Source organism: Oncorhynchus mykiss, chromosome 13 (genome assembly GCF_057628025.1).
Source record: "Oncorhynchus mykiss isolate SJ-2025 chromosome 13, ASM5762802v1, whole genome shotgun sequence".
In the NCBI taxonomy this organism is placed as follows: Eukaryota; Metazoa; Chordata; class Actinopteri; order Salmoniformes; family Salmonidae; genus Oncorhynchus; species Oncorhynchus mykiss.
Window position 1 is genome coordinate 50,273,599 of NC_143034.1, and position 25,177 is coordinate 50,298,775.

A 25,177-nucleotide genomic window follows, 5' to 3' on the forward strand; every position below is an offset into this window, starting at 1 on the left:
ATGACAGTTGGGTACTTTTTCAACCACGATGTCATGTTTCCGTTTTAGCAGTTTCCTCTTTGCTCAGCATCAGGGCAGGGTTTGAATTTCCTCTTCGAAACACTTGCTTCACACAGTAAGCTCTCTGCCTGAGATACAGTAACTGGCATTATCACAGTGTTAAGACCGAGCCTGGACCAACGGGTGGACCATCAGCATCCTCTCTTAGGGCATCCTCTCTTACGACATCCCCCATCCCCCTCACCTTGCTCAGCATCACCCCCACCTTGCTCAGCAGAGAACTACCATGATCTCACTCCAGAGGATGTTGGGCCTCCTCATGCTCATGCTCATGCTGTTACATGGAGGTGAGTGTTTAATTTGTTCCATACTTATCTATTAATATCTATTGTTGTGATATCTGTGTGGATTATGTTTATGTTGACCGTAGTTATTATCTACTCTGGTGATATAGTAACTGTTTGCTGTCTCCCAGGGTGGTACTTAAACATGTGCTCACCTCCCACTAACCGAACTTGAACGGAAGTTGATTGTTGATAAAGGAAATTAGTTTTAACCCCACAATGGTCAATTTGAAGACTAACATTTGAGAGCAATTAAACTCAAGAAATTAAGTATTTCATGAGCAATAAAAAAATGAATATTGATATGTAGCAATAACGCAATAAGGTAACAGTCATCAGTAGACAGGGCCCTGAGTTTTTCCTGGTCAGGTCACATGGATAGGAACAACTCATGACCCTAATTAAAGAATACAATTATATAATAACATAAAATCACAATAAATACACTTACACTCACTCAGGTAAAACACAGACACTGTTGACCAGCTGCTCCAGCTGCTCCAGCAGCTCCAGTTTCAACTGACCTGAGCCCTAGGACCATGCCCCAGGAATACCTGACATGATGACTCCTTGTTGTCCCCAGTCCACCTGACTGTGCTGCTGCTCCAGTTTCAACTATTCTGCCTTCTTATTATTCGACCATGCTGGTCATTTATGAACATTTGAACATCTTGACCATGTTTTGTTATAATCTCCACCCGGCACAGCCAGAAGAGGACTGGCCACCCCACATAGCCTGGTTCCTCTCTAGGTTTCTTCCTAGGTTTTGGCCTTTCTAGGGAGTTTTTCCTAGCCACCGTGCTTCTACACCTGCATTGCTTGCTGTTTGGGGTTTTAGGCTGGGTTTCTGTACAGCACTTTGAGATATCAGCTGATGTACGAAGGGCTATATAAATACATTTGATTTGATTTGATTTGACGTCATTGAGTGATATGACATTGTCTAAACGGGTGTGGTGGGTGTGAATGTCCATGCTGTGCAACATTGAGAGCAATGTAAATGACTTCTGAAAACCACTGATGGTGGGTGAGGTGCATTGTTGTTAGTATGGTAGTTTGTCTTGTATGTGCTAACCTATGGATGCTCCATATTTGACAGATCCACCATTGTCAAAAATAAGAATCCTTTGACCTTCATTTTGGAACACATAGGGATGGACTATGTGCTTTTCAGTGCCCTTTTAAGCAATTGTTGTTCCATGATATACTGTGTATCGTGGGTATTTTATTAGGATCCCCATTTAGCTGCTGCTTTTGCAAAAGACATGACATTATACAGAACATTAATAGACAAGAACAGCTCAAGGACAGAACTACATACTTTAAAAATGTCTTCGGGATCAGTGTCCCGTCCACGGGATGGTTGAGCTAACGTAGGCTAATGCGATTAGCATGAGGTTGTAAGAAACAAGAACATTTCCCAGGACATAGACATATCTGATATTGGCAGAAAGCTTCAATTCTTGTTGATCTAACTGCACTGTCCAATTTACAGTAGCTATTACAGTGAAAGAATACCATGCTATTGTTTGAGGAGAGTGCAAAATTTTGAACATGAAAAGTTATTAATAAACAAATTAGGCACATTTGGGCATTCTTAAGACAACATTTTGAACAGAAATGCAATGCTTCATTGGTTCAGTCTAAAACTTTGCACATCACTGCTGCCATCTAGTGGCCAATCTAAATTGCACCTGGGCTGGAATAATACATTATGGCCTTTCTCTTGCATTTCAAAGATAATGGTACAAAAAAAATACAAAATAACAGTTTTTTTTATTGTACAAGCTTTTACCATCTATTGTGTTATATTCTCCTACATTCCTTTCCCATTAGCACAAACTTCAAAGTGTTTCCTTTCAAATGGTACCAATAATATGCATATCCTTGCTTCAGGGCCTGAGCTACAGGCAGTTAGACTTGGGCATGTCATTTTAGACATTCATTGAAAAAAAGGGCACACACAGCCTACATATCAATACATATACACACAAACTATCTAGGTCAAATAGGGGGGAGGCGTTGTGCAGTGAGATGTGCTCTTTGAAACCAGGTTTGCTGTTTATTTCAGTAATATGAGAAGGAACGGAGTTCCATGTCATAATGGCTCTATATAATACTGTACGCTTTCTTGAATTTGTTCTGGATTTGGGGACTGTGCTTGCACAATAGGAAATAACATCTGAATATTTTGGGCAAGGCGAATCCCCTTTCAACACATTTAAGAAGAGCTGAGATCATCAACAACATAACGTAATATTTTCCTCACAGCACCCTCAACTCCAGGAACTATGACCACCCTTCCAGGAACAGCCAAGCCAAAATGTATTTTCCAGCTCATCTCTGTGCTCACATTATTTAATTCACCCTCACTTATCTCACAAGGCAGAACAGTTTATATTTGATGTGGATTTCACATTGATGTCTTCATTCTTGTATGTTTTTACAGTAGTTACCTTTCCTCTTGAGCTCAACCCTCCCAGAGTGGTGGTGAGATATGGAGACTCAGTCTCAGTCAACTGCAACACATCATCCACAGACCATAAGGGAATGGGCTGGGAGGCCACATTCAGAGGTAAAAGTTTAGAACAAGATGTCAACTTTGTCATCTGGACTGTGGATAACCTTACTGATTGGACAATAGAACCCAAATGCCACATCACTCTCATTGACGACCAACAACTCTCAATAGTACTTCCAGTCATTCTCTACAGTGAGTATTTTCCTCCTTGTGAATGTGAAAGGTATGTTTCTATTTAACTGTATATCAGCATTGAGGGTTTTTTACATTGTTGACCTCGTCTACAGAGACTCCAGACAGCGTCTCCATCTCTGTTCTGAACCACTCTGGTCCCATGGTGGAGGGGACACAGTACCAGCTGCAGTGTAACATTCAGAACATCGCTCCTCTACAGAACCTGGTTGTGAAGTGGTACAAAGGGAATGAACTCTTAGATAATGTAACTTACAGTAACGTCAGTAAGAGACCAGAGGATGTGTCAGCTACTCTGATGATCAGCCCCAGTAGAGATGATGATGGAGATCAGTATAGATGTAGAGCAGAACTGGACCTGGGACCAGAGGGACCACAACCCCATCCTACAGTGACATCAGAACCTCTCAGCATTACTGTGCACTGTGAGTTGGCTATTAATCTTGATCTTTTTCATGATCATAAATCAAAAACATGGACAAGCCTCTCACAAGCTTGTTATTGACGTCTTGTGTAAGTCATGTTACTATCCTTCAAGTATGTTATTATTGGACTATTTTACAAACGTTTAACTAATTCTAGCGACACATGCTATCAGCTTTACGTTGTTTTAACCAATCTTAAAGGTAGAATAGGCCTAATAGTGATTGAGACAGGTTTTACATAATTGTTTACAACCTTTTAAGTTACTGTATTTTAGTCTCAACTGAATTGCATGGCAACCCATCTGACATCCCATAAGTTGCATCGTTTTGAGTGGTCTACTCTAAAAGCACCTCCTTTCTTCTTAGACGCTCCTGAGTTCCTTCCAGGAAATGACATAGTGGAGGTGAGTGCAGGCAGTGATGTGTCTCTGGACTGCAGTGCTGAGGGGAACCCTCCTCCTGAGCTGAGGTGGACCAACAACACTGCAGAGGGAAATGCCAATGAGACCACTGTGGGGCGCCTGCATACTCTCAATATCTCCAGAGTAACAGCTAATGCAACTTACAACTGCACATTCACAAATAGCCTGGGCTCCATCACCAAGCAGATACATGTCTTAGTAGATGTACCTCCACAACAACACCCAACGATGCTCTCCACAGCACCCTCAACTCCAGAAACTATGACCACCCTTCCAGGAACAGCCAAGCCAAAATGTATTTTCCAGCTCATCTCTGTGCTCACATTATTTAATTCACCCTCACTTATCTCACAAGGCAGAACAGTTTATATTTGATGTGGATTTCACATTGATGTCTTCATTCTTGTATGTTTTTACAGTAGTTACCTTTCCTCTTGAGCTCAACCCTCCCAGAGTGGTGGTGAGATATGGAGACTCAGTCTCAGTCAACTGCAGCACATCATCCACAGACCATGATGGGATGGGCTGGGAGGCCACATTCGGAGGTAAAAGTTTAGAAGAACATGTCAACGTTGTCACCTGGACTGTGGATAACCTTACTGATTGGACAATAGAACCCAAATGCTACATCAATCTCATTGATGGTGAACAACTCTCAAAAGTACTTCCAGTCATTCTCTACAGTGAGTATTTTCCTCCTTGTGAATGTGAAAGGTATGTTTCTATTTAACTGTATATCAGCATTGAGGGTTTTTTACATTGTTGACCTCGTCTACAGAGACTCCAGACAGAGTCTCCATCTCTGTTCTGAGCCACTCTGGTCCCATGGTGGAGGGGACACAGTACCAGCTGCAGTGTGACATTCAGAACATCGCTCCTCTACAGAACCTGGTTGTGAAGTGGTACAAAGGGAATGAACCCTTAGATAATGTAACTTACAGTAGCGTCAGTAAGAGACCAGAGGATGTGTCAGCTACTCTGATGATCAGCCCCAGTAGAGATGATGATGGAGATCAGTATAGATGTAGAGCAGAACTGGACCTGGGACCAGAGGGACCACAACTCCATCCTACAGTGACATCAGAACCTCTCAACATTACTGTGCACTGTGAGTTGGCTTTTAATCTTGATCTGTTTCATGATCATAAATCAAAACATGGACAAGCCTCTCACAAGCTTGTTATTGACGTCTTGTGTAAGTCCTGTTACTATCCTTCAAGTATGTTATTATTGGACTATTTTACAAACGTTTAACTAATTCTAGCGACACATGCTATCAGCTTTACGCTGTTCTAACCAATCTTAAAGGTAGAATAGGCCTAATAGTGATTGAGACAGGTTTGACATAATTGTTACCAACCTTTTAAGTTACTGTATTTTAGTCTCAACTGAATTGCATGGCAACCCATCTGACATCCCATAAGTTGCATCGTTTTGAGTGGTCTACTCTAAAAGCACCTCCTTTCTTCTTAGACGCTCCTAAGTTCCTTTTAGGGAATGACACAGTGGAGGTGAGTGCAGGCAGTGATGTGTCTCTGAACTGCAGTGCTGAGGGGAACCCTCCTCCTGAGATGAAGTGGAACTACACCGCTGCACGCAATGTGAAGTTGTCCACTGAGGGGCGCCAGAGGACTGTTAGAATCACCACAGCTACGTCTACCAACGCTGGGATCTACATCTGCACTGCCACGAATATAGTTGGGACGGCCACCAGAACAACAACAGTAACTCTGAAAGGTATTATAACTGACCGACTGTGGGACATGTTATGGTAGAAACGTAGCTAACCCTGATTCATGTGATTCATGTTGTCATAAGACATACTTCATATTCTTTCAGTAAGATGAATCGCATTCAATTCCACAGAGCTGAATTGCGAAACACAAATCCTAGATCACGAGCTAGCCTGAATCAATTTATAAACATAATTGGTCTGAATCATGTCTAAACTCTCCTGTTCTTCTTCTATTTCTTCCCCTTCAGGTGGCTCCTCGAGTATAATTTATATAATTTGGGCGATTGTATTTGTTTCCCTGGTCATTGTCCTGGTAGTCCTGATAGTCTTCTGTATGATGAAGAAAAGACAAGGACATTATGATTTCATACCAGTCAACCAGCCAAACAACGTTCCAATGATGCCAATGTCTACAACAGGGGAAGGCAACCATGATCCAGAGGGGTATCCTACGAAGGTTTGAGGAGTTACCTCAGTAAATTAGATAAACTCTGAGTTCAACTCGGGATAGCCAGTCATAGGAAAGTGTCTCACCCTTTAGCCAGGTACATTTCAGAACTAATCTGCTCCTGGGCAGGCTAACTCCAGTCCAGTAGAGGTTACTGAGGGGAGGACGGTCCATAATAATGACTGGAACGGAGCGTGGATACCATTCCACTGATTGCGCTCCAGCCATTACCACGAGCCCGTCTTCTCACGATTAAGGTGCCAACAATCTCCTGTGAACTGCACTTACTGAAGTGACTGAGCCACGAATTGAAGACCAATTAAATATGAATCCCTCCCGCTTGTAAAGATTGCGTCATCATCTACTGCATTTGAGGAAGACAATCTTTTATTAATGAAATGTTTTTTTTATGTGTAATGTTTTTTTGGGGGGGGGGTTCAAATATATCACATTCCAAATTTTGTAATGACAGAATGCATTTTAAACTTCACGCACAGTAACACTTTTGTACAACATTAAAATGATTTGGTCTACATGCAACACTGGGATTTAATAAATAAAATCCTTAAAAATACATTTAATCCACATCATTGAACAATTCATTCTGAATGAAAAACTAAATATAATTTATTTCAAACAACAATGAGACTGCGTGATCTGCAAAAGTATTTAAAATGTAAGATTAGGGTGGCGATTCAATCGGAGTAATGTATTTTACTTGACTTTGAATGTGACTTTGAGTAACAAATCTATGTGAGTTTACTGTTAATATACTTGTATAGGATTTGGAGTCAATGTCAACTATGTGTAGTCTAGACTAGGGCCGCAACTTTGGTTCAAGTAGTGGGGGGACATAATATTATTATTTGTTTTAAAATATCCAGTCCGATAAACACTCCAAACAACCTATGCAACCGCTCGGAGACATCCGCGTGGTCTTAAAGCACGCCGTTGCCTAGTTTTGTATCACATTCCAATGATAAAACTGGGGAGGACAAAATTGAATTTCAGAATGTGGGGGGGGGGGGGGACATGCCCCCGTCTCCAGTGAAAGTTGTGTCCTTGCTAGGAATTGCACTGTATAAGAAAATAACAACATGAAATGTATTACTGCCATGTGCTGGCTGCCCTCTTGAACAAATAGTGTTGTCAAATTTGAGGATTTATGTAAGTATGAAGTAGCTATGTGTGTGTGCTTACCTTAGTCTAGAAAATGAATCAGAATACTGTTGATACATAGGCCTTGATTCAGTGGTACAGTTTGTTGAATTGTGTTTACACAATCTAACTATGAGCTTTTTTAGTGTGACTAGCGTTTTTTAAATGCTTTTGTAGATTTTTGCCTGTTCAAGTGTCTTGCATCTGACAACATACAAAGGAATTTAATAAGAATGTTCATATTTCTATATCAATAGTTAATTGTATTGCTTGCTGAAGTCTAATTACAATAGAGTCTGAACATTCATTTTCCTTTATAAAAACTATTTTCAAAGATGTTTTTAAAAGTGACTTGTGTATGCCCATAAATAAACAAGATTCACTGATTATGACATGCCACTGCCAGTCTGTCGCCAGTGAACATTTTATTGAAGGAAAATACATTAGGGAACTGTCCCTTTAAGAATTAGGATTTGGGAGTGACGCGGATATGAAAGCTAGTTTATCCCTCTTTCCTTTGCAACGAATATTGTTTAGATGAACTAGATTAGTTAGCTAAATTATAGGGATAAATGATTCTCACTGTTTAGAAACGGAAAGGATACAGAAGGGGTATTTGAGCGTCCTCGGAATTCATCTCCCAGGTTTGAGGCGTCCTCCAAATTGGGATAACTTTGAGGAAGTTCTTTGTATTCAGGGATCCGCTGATAAGAAGACGTTAAACATGGACTGGGGAACGGATCTCTGGGTGAGTATGCGAGCAGTCTGGGATCTGCCAAGGGCTTTAGCTCTCGTGAAGTTTTGCAAAGTATTGTTTTTGCCACTTTTAATGTGATGTAGCATGTATGTTCTTCTACGACTATGAGCATACCAAGAGACTGGGTTTGATGGAGGTAGTCAAACTATGCTGAGATTTCTTTCTCTCTCAGAACATCTGTCCCAGCCACACTCAACTGGACCCAGAACAGGGTCAAAATTGACCGCGTGTCCCAAGTGTACATTTTTTGGAACTCATTTGGGCCTCGTCCTCTGGTATCATATAAACATACATACGATATTGTACAATTGCAGGAAATACGCTTTAAAATACATCTTGGAGCGGAGATTTGCGTTTGAATTTCATTGCCCCCTGGCACAACCCCTAGATGGGACCCTGGAGGTCTTCACTCAAGAAAATGTTACTGTTTTAAAACAAATTTCCTGCAATTCTATGTATTTTGACATGACGTAGGCCTATGACCGGGGTGGAAAAAAACAACAAATTAAACCACAGGTTAGATGTATTTAGGATGCTTTGAACATGAAATGAACACTCAATTTGACGACTTTGTTACATTATCCCCCAAAAATCTCAAAGTATCTTTGTTGTTGTGGTTTGACACTTTCAGACAGGAATGAAATGGAGATAGGGACACAGGCAAATGCTAGAAACAGTGGGAAGGTTGGAAGCAGGGATTTGATCCCTGTTCTCAGGTGGAAAGTTGTATGCAACACATGCCGTGGAGTGTCACCAGTACACCAAGGCTCTGCACAGGAATATTTAATATTAGTGGGTAACTCTCTTTAAATAGGGCTGGAAGAAAATCCTGCTTGCTCTCCAGGAGAGTTGGCCACACCTGATCTATGTTTCTCAAGTGCTGGGTGTTTTGAAAATGTTCTTGTTATAACAACATTTTATTTAAATCACCCAAACTTGATGAAAAATCGAATACATATCAATATTCAGGTGGTTTGTGCCTACTCAGGAGATAGATTGGAGGTAAGGCCCTGGAATAGACTAGCGTCTTATCCAGGGGGTGTACTTTACATCAAGCTGCCTCACGCTACAGAAACAAGAGTTGGGCTCCTGCCCTGTGAGCCGTTCCGACTCGTGCGAGACTACCTACTTACTTGCTTACTATATAGTTGAAGATCCTTGCTGTCATCTTGTCATCAGCCTAGCTTGTGCACAATACTAAAATATTTGATTCCTGGAGCATTTAATATCAATGCTTATTTGTATAATTGATTCAAAACTGTTCATGAATGGCAGCAAATACACAAGTAGCCATATCAGACTTCAAATGTGTGATTAACACTGGCAAAATCGGGAAGAAGTGGAATAATAAAATGTGTGGGGAATACCTGTAGTGTTCTAGCCGACAAGCATGTTATTACCCTATATTTTAGCCCATTGTTAAGAATGAGAATTGTTCCACAGATCAGACTAAAGTAAATACATAATAAAATCTCCTGAAGACAAGATGACATAAATCTGCCCCTACACCCTTAAATAAACAATTGTTCTATTCATTGTGTCCCCCTCTAGAATCAAACATACAGTTTTCGGGTTCACAATCTGTTTGCCAAAATGATTGATCACCAAACGAGGGGACTAATGCAAGTGTGGATGAAATCGACTTTAGTACATGCTGTCTAAAGGCTGCATTCTATCAAGCTGATTCCTACTCCAATATGTGATAGATGCTGTTTGAACACTAATGCACATGTTTTGGGAATGTCCTGTGGCGTCCCAGTTCTGGTCACATGTTTTAAATTGCCTTACTAAAGTTATGGGTTTCCCTGTGAACAAAGATCCACCTTTTAGTTATTTTTTTATGATGACTCTGCATTTGTACTGCAACTGGTTCAGAAAATGAATCATTTATGTGGGGTTGACATCAGCAAAAAAAGGTTATCCTTAGTGCTTGGATTACCCCTACAATCCTCTCACCTCAAACATTTTCTAGATATTGTTTGTATAGAGTGATCAGTGGCCGTGATAAATAAAGCTCGGGCAAACCCAGTTGAGGCATGGGATGTATTATGCAAAACTCTATCAGATATCAACAACTCTTGACCGAGCAATGGACCTACATGTTAAGGGCCAATGTGTGAGAGTTGTCAGGTTGTTTTTGCTCTAGGATTCCCACGGGCCTCACAAGACTCATCTGAAGGTCCCCCGGCACCAGTTGAAAAAATGTATGGAAGCAGATACTCAAAGTATTCAGACCCCTTCCCTTTTTTCACATTTTGTTTCATTACAGCCTTATTCTAAAATTGATTAAATGCATTTTTTCTCATCAATCTACACACAATACCCCATAATGACAAAGCAAAAACAGTTTTTACTTTTTTATTTTTTAACTTTTATTTTTTACCTTAATATTCAGACCCTTTGCTATGAGACTTGAAATTGAGCTCAGGTGCATCCTGTTTCCATTGATCATCCTTGAGATGTTTCTACAAGTTGGAGTCCACCTGTGGTAAATTAAATTGATTGGACATAATTTGGAAAGGCACACACCTGTCTATTTAAGTTCCCACAGTTGACCTAGAGCTCCGAGACATGATTGTGTCGAGGCACAGATCTGGGGAAGGGTACCAACACATTTCTGCAGCATTGAAGGTCCCCAAGAACACAGTGGCCTCCATCATTCTTAAATGGAAGAAGTTTAGAACCAAAAACAAAAATATATAAACGTATACGGAACAAAAATACATAAACATGCGTGCACCTTAACTAAGGTAGGGGCATGGATCAGAAAACCAGGCAGTATCTAGTGTGACCATTTAAAAAAAAAAAAAGTAAGTAAGCTTTATTTAAATAGGCAATGTGCCTCATGCAGCGTGACATATCTCCGTCGCATAGAGTTGTCAGGCTGCCGATTGTGGCCTGTGGAATGTTGTCCCATTCCTCTTCAATGGTTGTGCGAAGTTGCTTGATACTCCCCTGTAGTAATTTTGTGGCCTTATATTGTCCCCAGCACAAGGTGCACCTGTGTAATGATCATGCTGTTTAATCAGCTTCTTGATATGCCGCACCTGTCAGGTGGATGGATTTATCTTGGCTCACTTACAGGAATGTAAACACATTTGTGTACAACAAGAATTAAGCTGTTAAAATATGAATATCATACTGTGGACACGGAAGCCATTGCATCCCTGGTGCATTTAGTGCTCAAATCTCTGACAGCTGAACCGTGGGGTGGACAATTGTTTTAGGAAAGTAGCCTCAAAATAGTCTATAAAGTTTTGCATATGCTACACATCGAAACACAAGGAATAGTGTTTTTGTAATTTGTTTAAGGGTGGTTTTTAAGGACTCGTAAATGTGGTTAATTTGGCCAATATCCCTCATTTATTGATGCTGTTGGCTGCGCCAGGTTGGATCTGAATGCATATGGATGTCCATAAATGTCTGGTCAATAAAAATGTTCCCTGTTGTCCGGCGCCAGATTGTCCTAAAGGAAACTCTGAAATGACTATTATTTTTGAATTTTCACATGAAAATCTGTTGCCAATTGGATGGGTCCATATAATTTCTTTGACACCTTGAGTTGGACCAGCATGTCACTCTCTGAACAGATACAAATGTGACGCTGTTTACACAGGCAGTCCAATTCTGATATTTTTCACTAATTTGTCCTTTGCCCAATCGGATCAGTGTGTTTTGCCCATAAATGTAATAGTGTGTAATTGCTGCACGCAATTTGTGACGTTCCTGCACGTGGGCATTCCTGAATCTGCATATAAGCCCCCCCTCCATAAATGGACAAAAGAGCAGAATTGTCTGTCTGTGTAAACGCAGCCATTGTAGCAGGTACATAAGTTGTAGCACGATTCGTAACTCAAATCAAAGTGTTGTCATTGGGGACCCTGAAGAACAAAGCAGCTGGTGTCTTGTCTCTCAGATCATTATGCTATTAGCTAGCTAGCCAAGTTAAAGTCAAGCTTTTTCTTGAGAAATTAAACATTATGACCCAGATGGTTGTGCACAAACTGCCAGACATTCAGAATGTCTAGGGCCTAGGCCTTTGATGTTTTGAGCTTGAGTGAATTTAAGTGACATTCCTTGCCCCAAGACTAGTTTTGTCCTAAGGAAGGATCCACTTTTGGGAGGGCCATGCCCGCAACAAGTTGTCACACAGTTGGGCGCTACTTGATTCCCAGAAATAGGACACTATTGCCTCCTGCTGCCCACCGTGCGCATGGCTGGAGCACACAGTCTCACACACACAGTTGACATATTGAATGATATCAGTTACATGATGGCACATTTACTCCAGATCCTTCAATGTTTTCAACAGTGCACTGTACTGAGCATGCCAGTCGTCACCAACCCAACTCTAGTCCTGGAGAGAGGGTTTGCCAACCAGGCTAATTACTGATCACCAATACCTTTTATTGAGGAGTTTAAAATAGCCTGGGAAAACACTGTAGTGAACACTTGCTTTCCAGGACCAGGATTGGTGCCCACTAGAGTACCGTGTGACAACAAGCAATAGCTCACTTTTTAACATAGATGGCTGGATGGATCTTTGCTCTCGCTCATCGATCTCACATGGTTTTAATGAGTATAATAAGTTGATTTCAACCTCTGTTCACGGCCACCGGTTGTCATGGATTCCCCAGCCAATGTGCACAAGAGTGAGTTACAGTGGTAGCTGGTAGGCGACACAATGGACAAGACAAACAGAGAAACAAGCAGTCTTTTCACTAGAAAATCAGGCCGAGAACACACTGCCCCTCAATGTTGCTACATGGTTTATCTGAGAGCTAGGCTATGGCTACTCCACCACCCACCCAGTGATCTGACCTCCTACACACACACACACACACACACACACACACACACACACACACACACACACACACACACACACACACACACACACACACACCCCGTATAGTGAATATGTAAATGGTGTGTTACAGAGAGGAGGGTGGGACGGTAGGTTCTGACCTCATTACCCATGTTCCCCCCCTGGGCCTCTCTATTCCTCATGTCCTCTTTCCAGCCTTAGTGCTGTGCTGCATGGAGCACCAGCAACCTAATTAGGTTTGACCTCGTTTAATGAACTCAAAACATCTCATCTATCCATGCTCTTGTATGTATTTATTTATTTATTTGCCACATCTGTTTCCCTTTTTAACCCAAGAGACATTTCTTCAAACCTCTACTTTTCTCTGAAAACATGCAAACTCAAACAGGTTTTATTAGCTGGTAGTTTACTGTACCTTCTCCTATCAGGTGTTATTAGCTGGTAGTTTACCGTACCTTCTCCTATCAGGTGTTATTAGCTGGTAGTTTACCGTACCTTCTCCTATCAGGTGTTATTAGCTGGTAGTTTACTGTACCTTCTCCTATCAGGTGTTATTAGCTGGTAGTTTACCGTACCTTCTCCTATCAGGTGTTATTAGCTGGTAGTTTACCGTACCTTCTCCTATCAGGTGTTATTAGCTGGTAGTTTACCGTACCTTCTCCTATCAGGTGTTATTAGCTGGTAGTTTACCGTACCTTCTCCTATCAGGTGTTATTAGCTGGTAGTTTACTGTACCTTCTCCTATCAGGTGTTATTAGCTGGTAGTTTACTGTACCTTCTCCTATCAGGTGTTATTAGCTGGTAATTTAGAGAATGACTTCAATTTGCACACACATCTAACCATGTTTTCATATGTTTGTATTTATGTGTGAGGGAGACTATTAGAAAACAGTCATTCGACATTCGTTCTTTCTCTCGCCACAATGTCCAGACTGCCTAATTGGTTGTGATTGTGTTTGGCCAGTAACGTTCGTGGCCAACTGTGTTGCCTGCTCTGTGGCATCTGTCCCCTGCTTTCCTTGCCGTTAATCCAGCAGTTATTTTAGGCACCTAGTGTTCAGTGTGTAAGATCAGTGTATGGGCATTAGCCCTGGCTGCGAGTGTGACTGAGTGAGGACAGGCTCTGTGTGTGTGTTCCACACAGAGCCTGTAAAGAAATGTAGCATGGCAGACGGTCCCTTTATAAAGTTCATGAAAGATAGTGACTAAGTTAGGAAACCATCTCTGTGGTCATGGAGTAGGATCAGTGGTGTGAAGTTCTTAAGTAAAAAGACTTGAAAGTACTACTTAAGTCATTTTTGGAGGTATCTGTACTTTACTATTTCTATTTTTGACCACTTTTACTTTTACTTCACTCCATTCCTAAAGAAAATATGTACTTTTTACTCCATACATTTTCCCAGACACCCAAAAGTACTAAAAAAATCAATGGTCTAATTCACACATTTATCAAGAGAACATTCCTGGTCATCCCTACTGCCTCTGATCAGGCGGACTCACTAAACACATGCTTGGTTTGTAAATGATGTCTGAGTGTGCCCCTGGCTATCCGTATATAATAATTTTAAAAAACGAAAATGGTGCCACCTGGTTTGCTTTATATAAGGGATTTGACATTTTAATTTTTTACTTTTACTTTTGATACTTAAGTATTTTTTAAACCAAGTACTTTTGGACTTTTACTCAAGTAGTATTTTACTGGGTAACTTTCACTTAAGTCATTTTCTATTAAAGTATCTTTTACTTTTACTCAAGTATGACAATTGGGTACTTTTTCCACCACTGAGCAGGATGACTTCCCATGCCTAGGGTGATGCCTTCCCAAGTTCATCTGTCTGGAGTTGGGGGGTGGAGGTAGAAGACTGCTGGGTTGAGGCAGGGCCAACATGGATGGATGGGCCTTCAGTCATTGGAATATTACGGTTCTTTGATGTGTCCGTGTGTCCTAAATTCTATCATGAAGCCAACAGTATGCTCATGGAAAAACCCAACTGAATGTCCTAGCTTACTGAATCTTTAAATTGGAACCAATTTCTAAACAAAATTGTCTTATGGAGAGGGCAAACAAGGTTATGTTTGTGTGGTGGAAGACATTCACCCCGGCCAGTAGGCCCGAATGGTTGTTTCACAACCATCAGCTTGGTTTATTTACAACTTAACCTCAGACAGGAGGACTCTGTTAAACATGGAATGAAAACCAACCAGTTTGTGTGTTCTCTCCGCGTCTCTTGGTGGTGTTTCGGGTGAACACAAAAAGAGCACACTGTGTGCTGTGGTCCTCATTTTCCTGCCCCCGAAACATTTGATCAGACTTCTCAAAATGTAGTCCTCTGTGTTCTACACATGCACACATACAGCAACTCGCTCGCAATGTCTCATACAAGCCCGCATGTTCACGTGCTCTTCTCAAATCAAAGGCCTTAGGTGTTATTTCTTCACTCTCTTTTTCGTGTGCCCTTTGAAGGGGTAGGATGGGTCAAGAACATGGCCCAACATGACAGGAATCTCTTCCCATTAAATGGCCCTCCTCCATACTGTAACTAGAGTTCCTTGATATCATCCTCACTCTCTCTAACAGGCTTGTCTGTACTTGAAGTGGCCATAAAGCACCCAGCCAAAAAAGGAACTAAAGAGACTAGAAGAGTCCTCACTGCATATCAAAGTGTGGGAATTTCTGTTCATGATACGTGTGGTAGCAAGTCTATTTAGTTTTTCTTGTGTGAGTTGACGATACGTTTGCTTATGAAGTGTAGGGAAATCAAATAACGATTTCCTCTTCGGAGGACAAAAAATAAACGTTGTTTTTACAGCTTTTTTTGTACATTATATACACAGTTTACATGCATGGCACTTCTTTATTTTCTTCACAGTAGTTACACAGCAAGAATATACACCGATGAACACAAAATATTAACTCAACATGCAACAATTTCAAAGATTTGATGGAGTTACAGTTCATGTAAGGAAGTCAGTCAACTGAAATAAATTCATTAGGCTCTAATCTATGGATTTCACATGACTGGGCGGGGCTACAGTCATGGGTGGGTCCTGGGAGGGCATCAAATCAAACTTCATTTGTCACATGCGCCGAATACAACAGGTGTAGTAGACATTACAGTGAAACGCTTACTTACAAGCCCGTAACTAACAGTGCAGTTCAAGAAGAGTTAAAGAGAATATGTAGTTAACTAAAGTAAAACATAATAACAAGTAACACAATAAAATAACAATAACGAGGCTATATACAGGGGGGTACCAAGTCAATGTGCGGGGGTACAGGTTAGTCGAGGTAATTTGTACATGTAGGTAGGGGTGAAGTGACTATGCTGCTACTCGCTGTTTATTTTCTATGCAATGTACAAACAAATGAGGGGGGGGGGGGTCTATTTTAAATAGTCAGGTGGCCATTTTGATCACCCACTGGGGAGCCAGGCCCAGCCAATCAGAATGAGTATTTTCAAACAAAAGGGCTTTATTACAGACAGAAATACTCCTCAGCACCCCCTACTCACCACCCATTGGACGATCCTGCAGGTGAAGAAGCTGGATGTGGAGGTCTGCTGTTGTGAGGCTGGTTGGACGTACTGCCAAATCCTCTAAAATGATGTTGTAGGCAGCTAATGGTAGAGAAATGAACATTACATTCTCTGGCAACAGCTCTGGTGGACATTCCTGCAGTCAGCAGGCTAATTGCACGCTCCCTCAACTTGATTTCAACTGTGTTGTGATATTTCACATATATTCTGAACCTTCCTAATCCCATAGTATCTACAGATTGTAAATTAAAGATTAATATTTTTATTGAAACTATCATATTGTTGATTGATTGACTATGGCTTTCCAAATCTCCCAACAGTCCTATTTGTAGGGTTAATTTGAGGTAAATGTTGTGATTTTTCAGCCATTCCTGAACCTGTGACCAGAAACAAGCTACATATGGACAATACCAGAATAAATGATCTAATGATACTGTCTCTTCGCAGCAAAAATATGCAGAGCTGAGATGGCTGTATGCCCTATAAACATAACATAACATAACATAACATTGGGTGGCAAGAATTTTATACAATTTTATTTTGATTGAAAAACTCTTCAAGTTGTTTTGTATCAGTTCATAAACCATGTGCCATAGAATCGGTACATCAAATCTCTTCTATTTTACAATCTGTATGGCACCGCTGTCAACATTTTGGTCCTCCAATGAAACTGGTATTTTTTTCAATTTATGATGATTTCTTTTAGGCAATTTTGGCCTTTAAAAGGTAGACGAACAGGTTCCCTACCTTCGCTCCCTTCCACTTGCCTCCTCCAATTTGGCAGTTTTGCGGTAATCAGTTGGTTATTTAGTGTTCTATGCAATTCATATGTGGGATGTTTCTACGGAGTCCATGTACCACAGGAAGAGTGGGGCGCTTCCTATTTCCTGTCGGTAGAAGGTCGTCCTCCTCCCTGTGGCCTCTCAGTCTCTCTCTCTGGCCCTGTTCCAACTTTCTCTCCCCCTCTCTTTAGCAACAGAACGCAGCATGATTTAGCACCTCAAGGCTGGGGGTCAATGGCTGTGTATATGTGGAGAATTCTTGGAAGGCATAACATTTGGGTAGATATGGTGACTTGAGATTCAGTATCAACAGTCTGTAAACTAAATGTTGCCTCGGACTGATTTAATATCCAGCATTTCCTTAGATGACGTCACTCACCCAATGGAACGCGCCCTGTCATTCTTATCGAATGGTGGCGAGCTTTTCATGCATCTCGTGTGTATCGTCCGTAATATCTCTATTTTCATGTTCCTTCTCCCCAGGACCAATATGACATCATCGACAAGCACACGCAATCCGGGCTGGAACTGGTAGAGAAGTATGTCAAGTTTGTGAAGGAGAGGACGGAGATAGAGCAGAACTATGCCAAGCAGCTGAGGTAGGCCTCCTTCTTCATGGTTCCTCAGGCCTCATTCCTGCCTGTGTGCCCACAGCAGTTGATGTTTGTGCTCGAAAGCTGTTTTATGAAATGTATGTGGTGTCTTATGACTAGTTTGGGGCAGAGTTGAACTTGTCTCCCCCTGTTGGCATTGCCCCAGCCCAGACAGTCCCAGAAACACTGCCCTCATTCTCAAGCTTGAGCCTGCATTACTGCCTCCCCTTTTCTCTGTTCCTCACTCTCACTCCACGTGTGTCTGTCAGTATCTGCTGCTGTGCTCTGGTGGAGAGGAGAGGAAGTGGGAGCAGACTGGCACATGACGGACAGGATGTGGTCAAAGGGAGCTCTAATGAAAGAAGGAAGAATAGGAGAAGTGGCTGTGTTTTAACATAGATGTTATTCTTGACTGTAGTTTTGCATTGGCTTTCCCTTAAAGGGGCAGTGCAGTCAGAAACTTGATATCCTTAGTTTTTTATATATATATCTCCACACTGAGGTTGGAATCATACAGTGAAATTGTGACAATTATGATAATGCCCTTTTAGTGTAAGAGCTGCCTGAATTTTCAGCTTGTTTGGCTGGGTGTTTTTTTTTAGACCTAGATGATAATATAAGATTAATAACTGCTAGCTTTCAGGTTACACATCCTTCCCATTAGGCTCCTCTCTGACCACTCCCAGACTGACCACTCCCAGACTGACCACTCCCAGACTGACCACTCCCAGATTGACCACTCCCAGACTGACCACTCCCAGACTGACCACTCCCAGACTGACCACTCCCAGACTGACCACTCCCAGATTGACCACTCCCAGACTGACCACTCCCAGACTGACCACTCCCAGTCTTAGTAGAATTCTTGCTTGAGCTTTTTTTGTTTCTTTTTGACCATTTGAATTCAAAACAATTTACAGTAAGGTAATTAATTGTTACCTAGAAATGATTTTGATATTGAGATAAAAATGGAAAGATCAACTGTGCCAGTGGACCGGGGCAGTCTTGCCTACAAGAAGCAAATATTTGTGTGTGTTGTTTCTTAGAGGTGTGGATTGATTTTAAATTGAAATCATTTCTATTAAATGCAAACTGTAACCAATTTAGGTTAGTAGAACGTCTTCATTGAGATTTGAATAGACACCCTAATTTGATGCCATGTGTTTTCCTATCATTTAGGATAATTAAGTTAGAATATGTCAAAAGCACAGATGCAATCTTCCAGACTACTTACCATATCTTCCCCCTCTCCTAATATTGACAGAAATCTAACAAAGAAATACAATCCTAAACGAGGCTGTAAAGAGGAACAGGAATGCAGGTGGGCTTTTGTGTGTGTGAATGAATGTGTGTGTGAATGAATGTGTGTGTGCATAAAATAAATGTGCTGTATTTGTACCTGCCCAGGCCAGCTGTGATCTTCAACATGACTTTCAGTTCCTAATCAGACATAGAGAAGGAAAACAAAGCTTGACTAAAATAATACACCAACAATACATGACGTAATTTCAATGATGTCTTTTCAAACTGCTTTCCTGTCTATAGTACTGTAGTTGGAGAGGCTATGCCAGCACCTGCAGAGCAATGCAAATGACTGCTACTATACCCCCTGAGAGGGAAACGGGAATAAGGAAGTAATGGACCTATCATTACCTGGCTAACACAGCTATTTAAGCAACAGTGTATGTAACTTCCTGTCAATGCCCAAATCCATTACAGATCTCATCTCTCCCCCCCCCCCCCCCCCCCTCTCCCATAGGTTCTCAAACCACCAGTCCTTCCTGGACATCCTGAATGAGATGAACGACTACGCAGGACAGAGGGAGCTGATTGCTGAGAACATGATGATGAACATCTGCATCGAAATCACCAAGTACCTGCAGGAGCTCAAGATGGAGCGCAAGACGGTGAGAGAGAGAGATCCACACTGAGAAGGAAGGATGGAAGAGTTCAAAACTCAGATTATTATAGTGAGGGCGAGTGAAGATGGGTGGGATCTAGGGAAAAGGAAGGAGAGTATGAAGGAGACAGGAAGGACGAGCAGAGATTTGTAGGTTCCTCTGTTATGGCACGAAGGTAGCCTTGATTGGGTTGTCTCGTAGGGGATGGTCACTGTCGTGTTGTCGTCCTCTGAAAGGAGAGGAATGCCTTGGCCCAACCCCAATGGAATATAGAACACACACAAACACTAAAAAGTCTCCCAGTAGACATGACCCACAGACAGACAGACTGCTATTTGTTTACCATCTGTTTTGTTCAGTGGTTTTTGGTGGCCGTTGTTTATTCTGTACCCAATGCCAATGGCCCTTTCTAAGTAGGGAACGTCATGTCATCATCCTAGTGTTCTTGGTGTCTCATGTGTCCTCTCTCTCTGTTTGTCTGTTTGCAGCATCTGTCGGAGGCCAAGAAAGCCCAGCAGAGTTTGGAGAGCACCTATAAGCAGCTCGACAGTGTACGTTTGTTTACATGACAGGCCGTCTGCCAATAACTCCTCTCTTCCAAAGGGAAAATCTACGTTGTCGGTAGAATACTAATGTATACATCCTCTCTATACAGTAGGCCTGTACTTTGCTTGTCAGTGAACAGCTGTTTATTCTTTCTGTTTAGTCAAAGGCCAATGTTTTTGTCCAGTCACTGTCCTCCATTGTCTATAGTGGTGAAAGCTGTCAAATGTTTCTGAATGCTCTCTCATATTGTCTGCTTTTTGTCTGCTGTAAGTGGGGTCATTGTTACATCGGTGAAAGGGACGTTTGTTCACTAGTTGTGAGTGCATGTGTGTGTGGTGACTCAGGTGACCAGTATTTGTAATATACAGTAAAAAGAGACGAGGAGCTCTTTTTAAAAGCAGAGGAAGGGAACCAAAATGAGACCAGAAACCAGCAGCACTCCTGCCCATTGCTCATCACTGTATGGGTCAACACCACTTTAGTAAAGTCAGGTGCAAGTGTTTACTACCCTTGGGTGAAGCGGAGGTCTCGCTTGTACACAATAGCAGAGTCTATTCTCTTCCATTCAAAAAATGCCCACTGAGCACAGTGTTGGGTTAGCTAAGATCAACATGGATGTGTTTCTGTCTCTCTCTGTGTTTCAGAGTAAGAAACGTTTTGAGAGGGAGTGGCGGGAAGCAGACAAAGCTGCTCAGTATGCCGAGAAAACTGACCAGGACATCAACGCCACAAAGGCCGACGTCGAGAAGGTAGGAGGACACCAACGCTGAATAAAAAGAACACAGGTTTTCATTTTCCGTTGCAGAACGTTTTCCTACGGTGTGCCCTACTGAACACATTCCAGCTGTCCTACTGGTCCTGTTTCCCCTTTAAACAGTGGAATGTGAGCCACCATACCGGCCTGTGTGTGTGAGACCTGTGTGTTTGTTTTGTTACCGGTGTCCAGGCCAAACAGCAGGCCAACATGAGGACACACATAGCGGAGGAGTGTAAGAACGACTACGCAGCCCAGCTGCAGAAATACAACAAGGAGCAGAGCCAGTTCTACTTCAGCGACATGCCTCTCATCTTCAACGTAAGGCAGAGCCTCTCACCCATCCATCCTGACCTTAACCTAGCTTTCCTTCCTTCTGCTGGAGCTATTTTAAATGCTAACGTTGGGTTCAACAGACACTGAAAACACAGCTGACCTTTTTGAGATGGTTACTCTGTAATCAGGCACCAAGACATGGCAGATCTGATTGAGTGACGTCATGTATGTGCCTCCTTGCCCTATAGAAACTCCAGGATATGGATGAGAGGCGGGTGAGGAAGCTGGCGCAGGGCTACGTCTTGTTCTCAGACACGGAGAGGCACGTGATGCCCATTATCGGGAAGTGTCTGGAGGGCGTCACCAAAGCGGGCACTAATGTCAACGAGAGGAATGTGAGTCGGCCGGTCTGTACTGCATGTATACAGAACAAACCCAGACGTAACGTACGTAGATGCATGTGGTCCAATGAAGTTTGACAGAATTTTGAGGGAAATGGGTATGAAACACAAATGCTTTGAAACGTTTCGGTATTGTTGGTCTGTGTTTCACTGTCATAATGTAACCTACTGTCCCTGCAGGACTCCATAGCTCTTATAGAGCAGTACAAGTCAGGCTTTGAGCGTCCTGGGGACCTGGACTTTGAGGACTACAGTCAGGGCATCAACCGTGCCTCCTCAGACAGCAGCCTGGGCACCCTCGGTACACCCAAAGGCCCCCTGGAGCTGCTGGGCAAGAACAGGAGCAAACCGTTCTGGCTGTTCAGCAAGAAGAGTAAGGTAGGCTGCTAGTACCACGCCTCCTCACAGACACAATGACTAGTTTGCACTCCCTGGTACAGCCCACTCCCATGACTCAGTTCTGACTAGCTGAGTGACTTTCTGAGTTAGGAAGAGACATTATTATCCTAATTTACAATTCATGCCCAAATCAGGTTATTTCCCTCCTATGAAAGAGTGGATTTCTTAGTGTTTGAAATGATCAGTGCTCCAAGGTGCAGGTAGATCAACCGTGAAGCAGTGTGTGTCAGTGTTGAGGCAGAGGGGTTGAATCAGGGAGACAGAGTCTGGGAACGTCCCTCTGAGGACCACCTCTATCACTATGGTCCTGAAGCTGTGGTCTCACACACAATCTTTCCTGTTCCCAGAGCTCTGCATGTACAAACTGCATGGCTCCCCTCTCTCTCACACACACACACCTTTCTAGAACTGGTATGTGCATGGCTGTGTCCCTGGCCTGTCTGGGAATAAGCCCCCTCTGACTTTCTGTAGCGTGTGACTGACTGTGGTTTCCAATAGGTCAACTCTACTAGCAGGCAACGTTCTGCAGAGCTTGTTCTTTCATCAGCACAGACAGGCACAAACACATTGACTTTTCCGCTACAAACACACTGCTATTATACTGTATTATACTGGCCTAGACTATAACATTAGCAGTCAAACCACCACAATGACACCTTTGGGAAATGCCAACCATCAGGGATGATACTGGGACAGGGAGGGATGACTAGTTCCAGGTGAACTCATTTTTTCTGTGTTCTCTCTACACCGTCATTGGAGATCATGGATGGCGTTGGACCCCTAGAGGCCGTCTAGATCTAGAATATATTGGATGTCCCTTAAACAGGCCTCCTGAGCCAGTCTGTAATGACTGAAAATAAACTAGACAGGAATGTTGAGAGTACAGCAACCCAACACCGAGCTAACCTACATCATGGCCGGCCTCTATCCCCTGCTGCATCTCTCTCTCCTCCCTCCAGTCTCTTCCAGCACTTTCCTCCTGCTGCATGTCTGATTGGCTTACCCTGCTGACTGCTGTCCAATCCTGTTGCTCTAATGCACCCAGCCTACTTCCCGTCCTGTCTGTGTGGTGCACCGCTCCTGTGTCATCGCTCCTGCTCTCCCCAAAGTGGTGGATCAGTAATGATCCACCACTTTCCACCACTTTAGTTAACTTTCATATTGGCCTGTGAGAAAGAGCTTTGGATGTCATTTGTAAAAAGTCTCCCCACTGCACAACACTGACTCAAACAGCTCCTAGTTAAAGTGTTTTTTAGTCCAGGACTACTGTAGGTCTAGGCTGATCTGTGACTGAGAAACCAGCCTGTAGAGATGACTATATTCTCCCTCGCTGCTCCTCACTTGGTCATGTGGTTACACCATCATGCCAACGTTCAGTAGTTCCCACTAGTTTAGAGACCTGCCATGTCTTATTACAAGCACGTATACCAGGTCCAGACCTATAGGGTGTCCTTTCTACAAAGTTTCAGTCTACCTGTGTATCTGTGTCCAGATTAAGGTTAACCAATGGAACCTCCCATTGGTCTGCTCCAATCTGTCAACCTTGTTCCTCACGTAGGCTCACTCTACTCTACCCTTCATCGTGGCTTGTGTTTTGTTGGTGTTGGGGCTGTGGTGCTGTACTGGTGTTTCATTGCTGGTGTTGTGGCGCTATGTGAATGATCCGGTGGCTGTGGGCTTCTGCAGGAGTAACTGCTGCAGTGTCGTCTTCTCTGTGTGGTGTGTTGATGGTGTTGATGGTGTCTCTCCCTCTTTCCCTTGTCATCTGTTTTTGTCCTCCCCTCCCTCTCTCCCTCCATGCCACCCCCTCCCTGGGTGTCTGTGCTTCACCCCTCCCCAGCTCTCTCCCTCCCCCTCCTCACTCACCCCCTTGTCCACGCCGCCCGCCCCCTCGCCCGCTAACGGAACCCCCTCCCCCAAGTTCGGCCGGGACCCATTGTCGTACTGTTTGAAGGAGATCAATAAGACAGTCAAACCCAGAATATCCTCCTTCCGGACCCTCGGGCGAATGGTGAGTCATCAGGGTCAGGGGCCACAACGTCTCCTCACAAAGGCCTCCTGTTTGGTGGATCAACCTGTTCTGTCTTATTGTTCCATGAAATGACTGAATACGTTCAATCAAAACGGACTAACTTAATGAGCAAAATGTTTCAGGTTTCAGGTGTTGACCTTTCAGAGTGGAAAGACCGAATCTTTGAAGGTGTCATACACTGAATATACCAAACATTAAGAACACCTTCCTAATATTGAGTTGCACCCCCCCGGGCGTCCCCTTTTTTTGCTCTCAGAATAACCTCAATTTGTCGGGGCATAGACCTTATATAAGGTGTTTAAAGCGTTCCACAGGGATGCTGGCCCATGTTGACTTCCCACAGTTGTGTTAAGTTGGCTGGATGTCCTTTGGGTGGTGGACCATTCTTGATACACACGGGAAACTGTTGAGCCTTAAAAACCCAGCAGTGTTGTAGTTCTTGACACAAACCAGTGTGTCTGGCACCTACTACCATACCCTGTTCAAAGGCACTTCAATCTGTTGTCTTTCCCAGTCACCCTCTGAATGGCACACACACACAACCCATGTCTCAAAGCTTAGTCATCTTTCTTTAACCCTTAGAGCAGGTTTCCTTCATGTTTTTTATACTCTGAATACACATTGCATTCAAAAGTATTCAGACCCCTAGACTTTTTCCACATTTTGCTATGTTACAGCCTTTATTCTAAAATTAATTACGTTGTTTTGTTTTTTCCCTGATCAATCTACACCCAAACATGACATTTACATAAGTATTCAGACCCTTTACTCAGTACTTTGTTGAAGCACCTTTGGCAGCGATTACAGCCTCAGGTCTTCTTGGATATGACGCTGAAAGCTTGGCACACCTGTATTTAGGGAATTTCTCCCATTCTTCTCTGAAGATTCTCTCAAGCTCTTTCAGGTTGGATGGGGAGCTTCACTGCACATCTATTTTCAGGTCTCTCCAGAGATGTTCAAGTCCGGGCTCTGGCTGGGCCACTCAAGGACTTGTCCTGAAGCTACTCCTGCGTTGTCTTGGCTGTGTGCTTAGGGTCTTTGTCCTGTTGGAAGGTGAACCTTCACCCCAGTCTGAGGTGCTGAGCGCTCTGGAGCCGGTTTTCATCAAGGATCTCTCTGTAATTTGC

General features: G+C 42.8%; 2 protein-coding genes across 13 annotated transcripts in view; both read left to right on the forward strand.

Moving 5' to 3' along the window:
- On the forward strand, positions 1 to 7,650 carry LOC110486375 (vascular cell adhesion protein 1). 5 transcript variants are annotated; one of them, XM_090196463.1, is made up of 8 exons: positions 1 to 347; positions 2,794 to 3,057; positions 3,153 to 3,482; positions 3,849 to 4,199; positions 4,324 to 4,587; positions 4,683 to 5,012; positions 5,378 to 5,641; positions 5,888 to 7,650. In XM_090196463.1, exons 1-8 carry the CDS (start codon positions 287 to 289, stop codon positions 6,100 to 6,102), a joined length of 2,079 nt encoding a protein of 692 aa, XP_090052589.1. In that variant the 5' UTR covers positions 1 to 286; the 3' UTR covers positions 6,103 to 7,650. The 5 variants fall into 5 exon arrangements, with proteins under 5 accessions (XP_090052589.1, XP_090052593.1, XP_090052592.1 ...); XM_090196464.1 differs by having other exon boundaries at positions 75 to 347; positions 2,797 to 3,057; XM_090196467.1 differs by lacking the exons at positions 3,849 to 4,199; positions 4,324 to 4,587; positions 4,683 to 5,012.
- Positions 7,644 to 25,177, forward strand: part of trip10a (thyroid hormone receptor interactor 10a) — a 22,526-nt gene continuing 4,992 nt past the window's right edge. For 2 of the 8 annotated variants that reach the window (XM_036941096.2, XM_090196468.1), the window contains exons 1-11: positions 7,701 to 7,993; positions 17,632 to 17,747; positions 19,006 to 19,062; positions 19,287 to 19,375; positions 19,501 to 19,648; positions 20,131 to 20,193; positions 20,833 to 20,937; positions 21,135 to 21,263; positions 21,467 to 21,613; positions 21,800 to 21,997; positions 23,859 to 24,029. In XM_036941096.2, coding sequence (XP_036796991.2) covers positions 19,057 to 19,062; positions 19,287 to 19,375; positions 19,501 to 19,648; positions 20,131 to 20,193; positions 20,833 to 20,937; positions 21,135 to 21,263; positions 21,467 to 21,613; positions 21,800 to 21,997; positions 23,859 to 24,029 — 1,056 coding nt within the window. In that variant the 5' untranslated portion in view covers positions 7,701 to 7,993; positions 17,632 to 17,747; positions 19,006 to 19,056. Of the gene's footprint in view, positions 7,994 to 17,631; positions 17,748 to 19,005; positions 19,063 to 19,286; positions 19,376 to 19,500; positions 19,649 to 20,130; positions 20,194 to 20,832; positions 20,938 to 21,134; positions 21,264 to 21,466; positions 21,614 to 21,799; positions 21,998 to 23,858; positions 24,030 to 25,177 lie in introns of all 8 variants that reach the window. The other 6 variants (XM_036941094.2, XM_036941095.2, XM_090196469.1 and 3 more) reach the window with 3 other exon arrangements.

What these genes read in the sequence shown, in the direction of transcription:
- LOC110486375 (XM_090196463.1), top strand. Translation starts at nt 287, where the DNA reads ATGATCTCACTCCAGAGGATGTTGGGCCTCCTCATGCTCATGCTCATG. An exon ending in TCTCAGCATTACTGTGCACT is followed by an intron (nt 3,483 to 3,848) that starts GTGAGTTGGCTA and finishes CTTTCTTCTTAG; the next exon opens with ACGCTCCTGAGTTCCTTCCA. An exon ending in AACAACAGTAACTCTGAAAG is followed by an intron (nt 5,642 to 5,887) that starts GTATTATAACTG and finishes CTTCCCCTTCAG; the next exon opens with GTGGCTCCTCGAGTATAATT.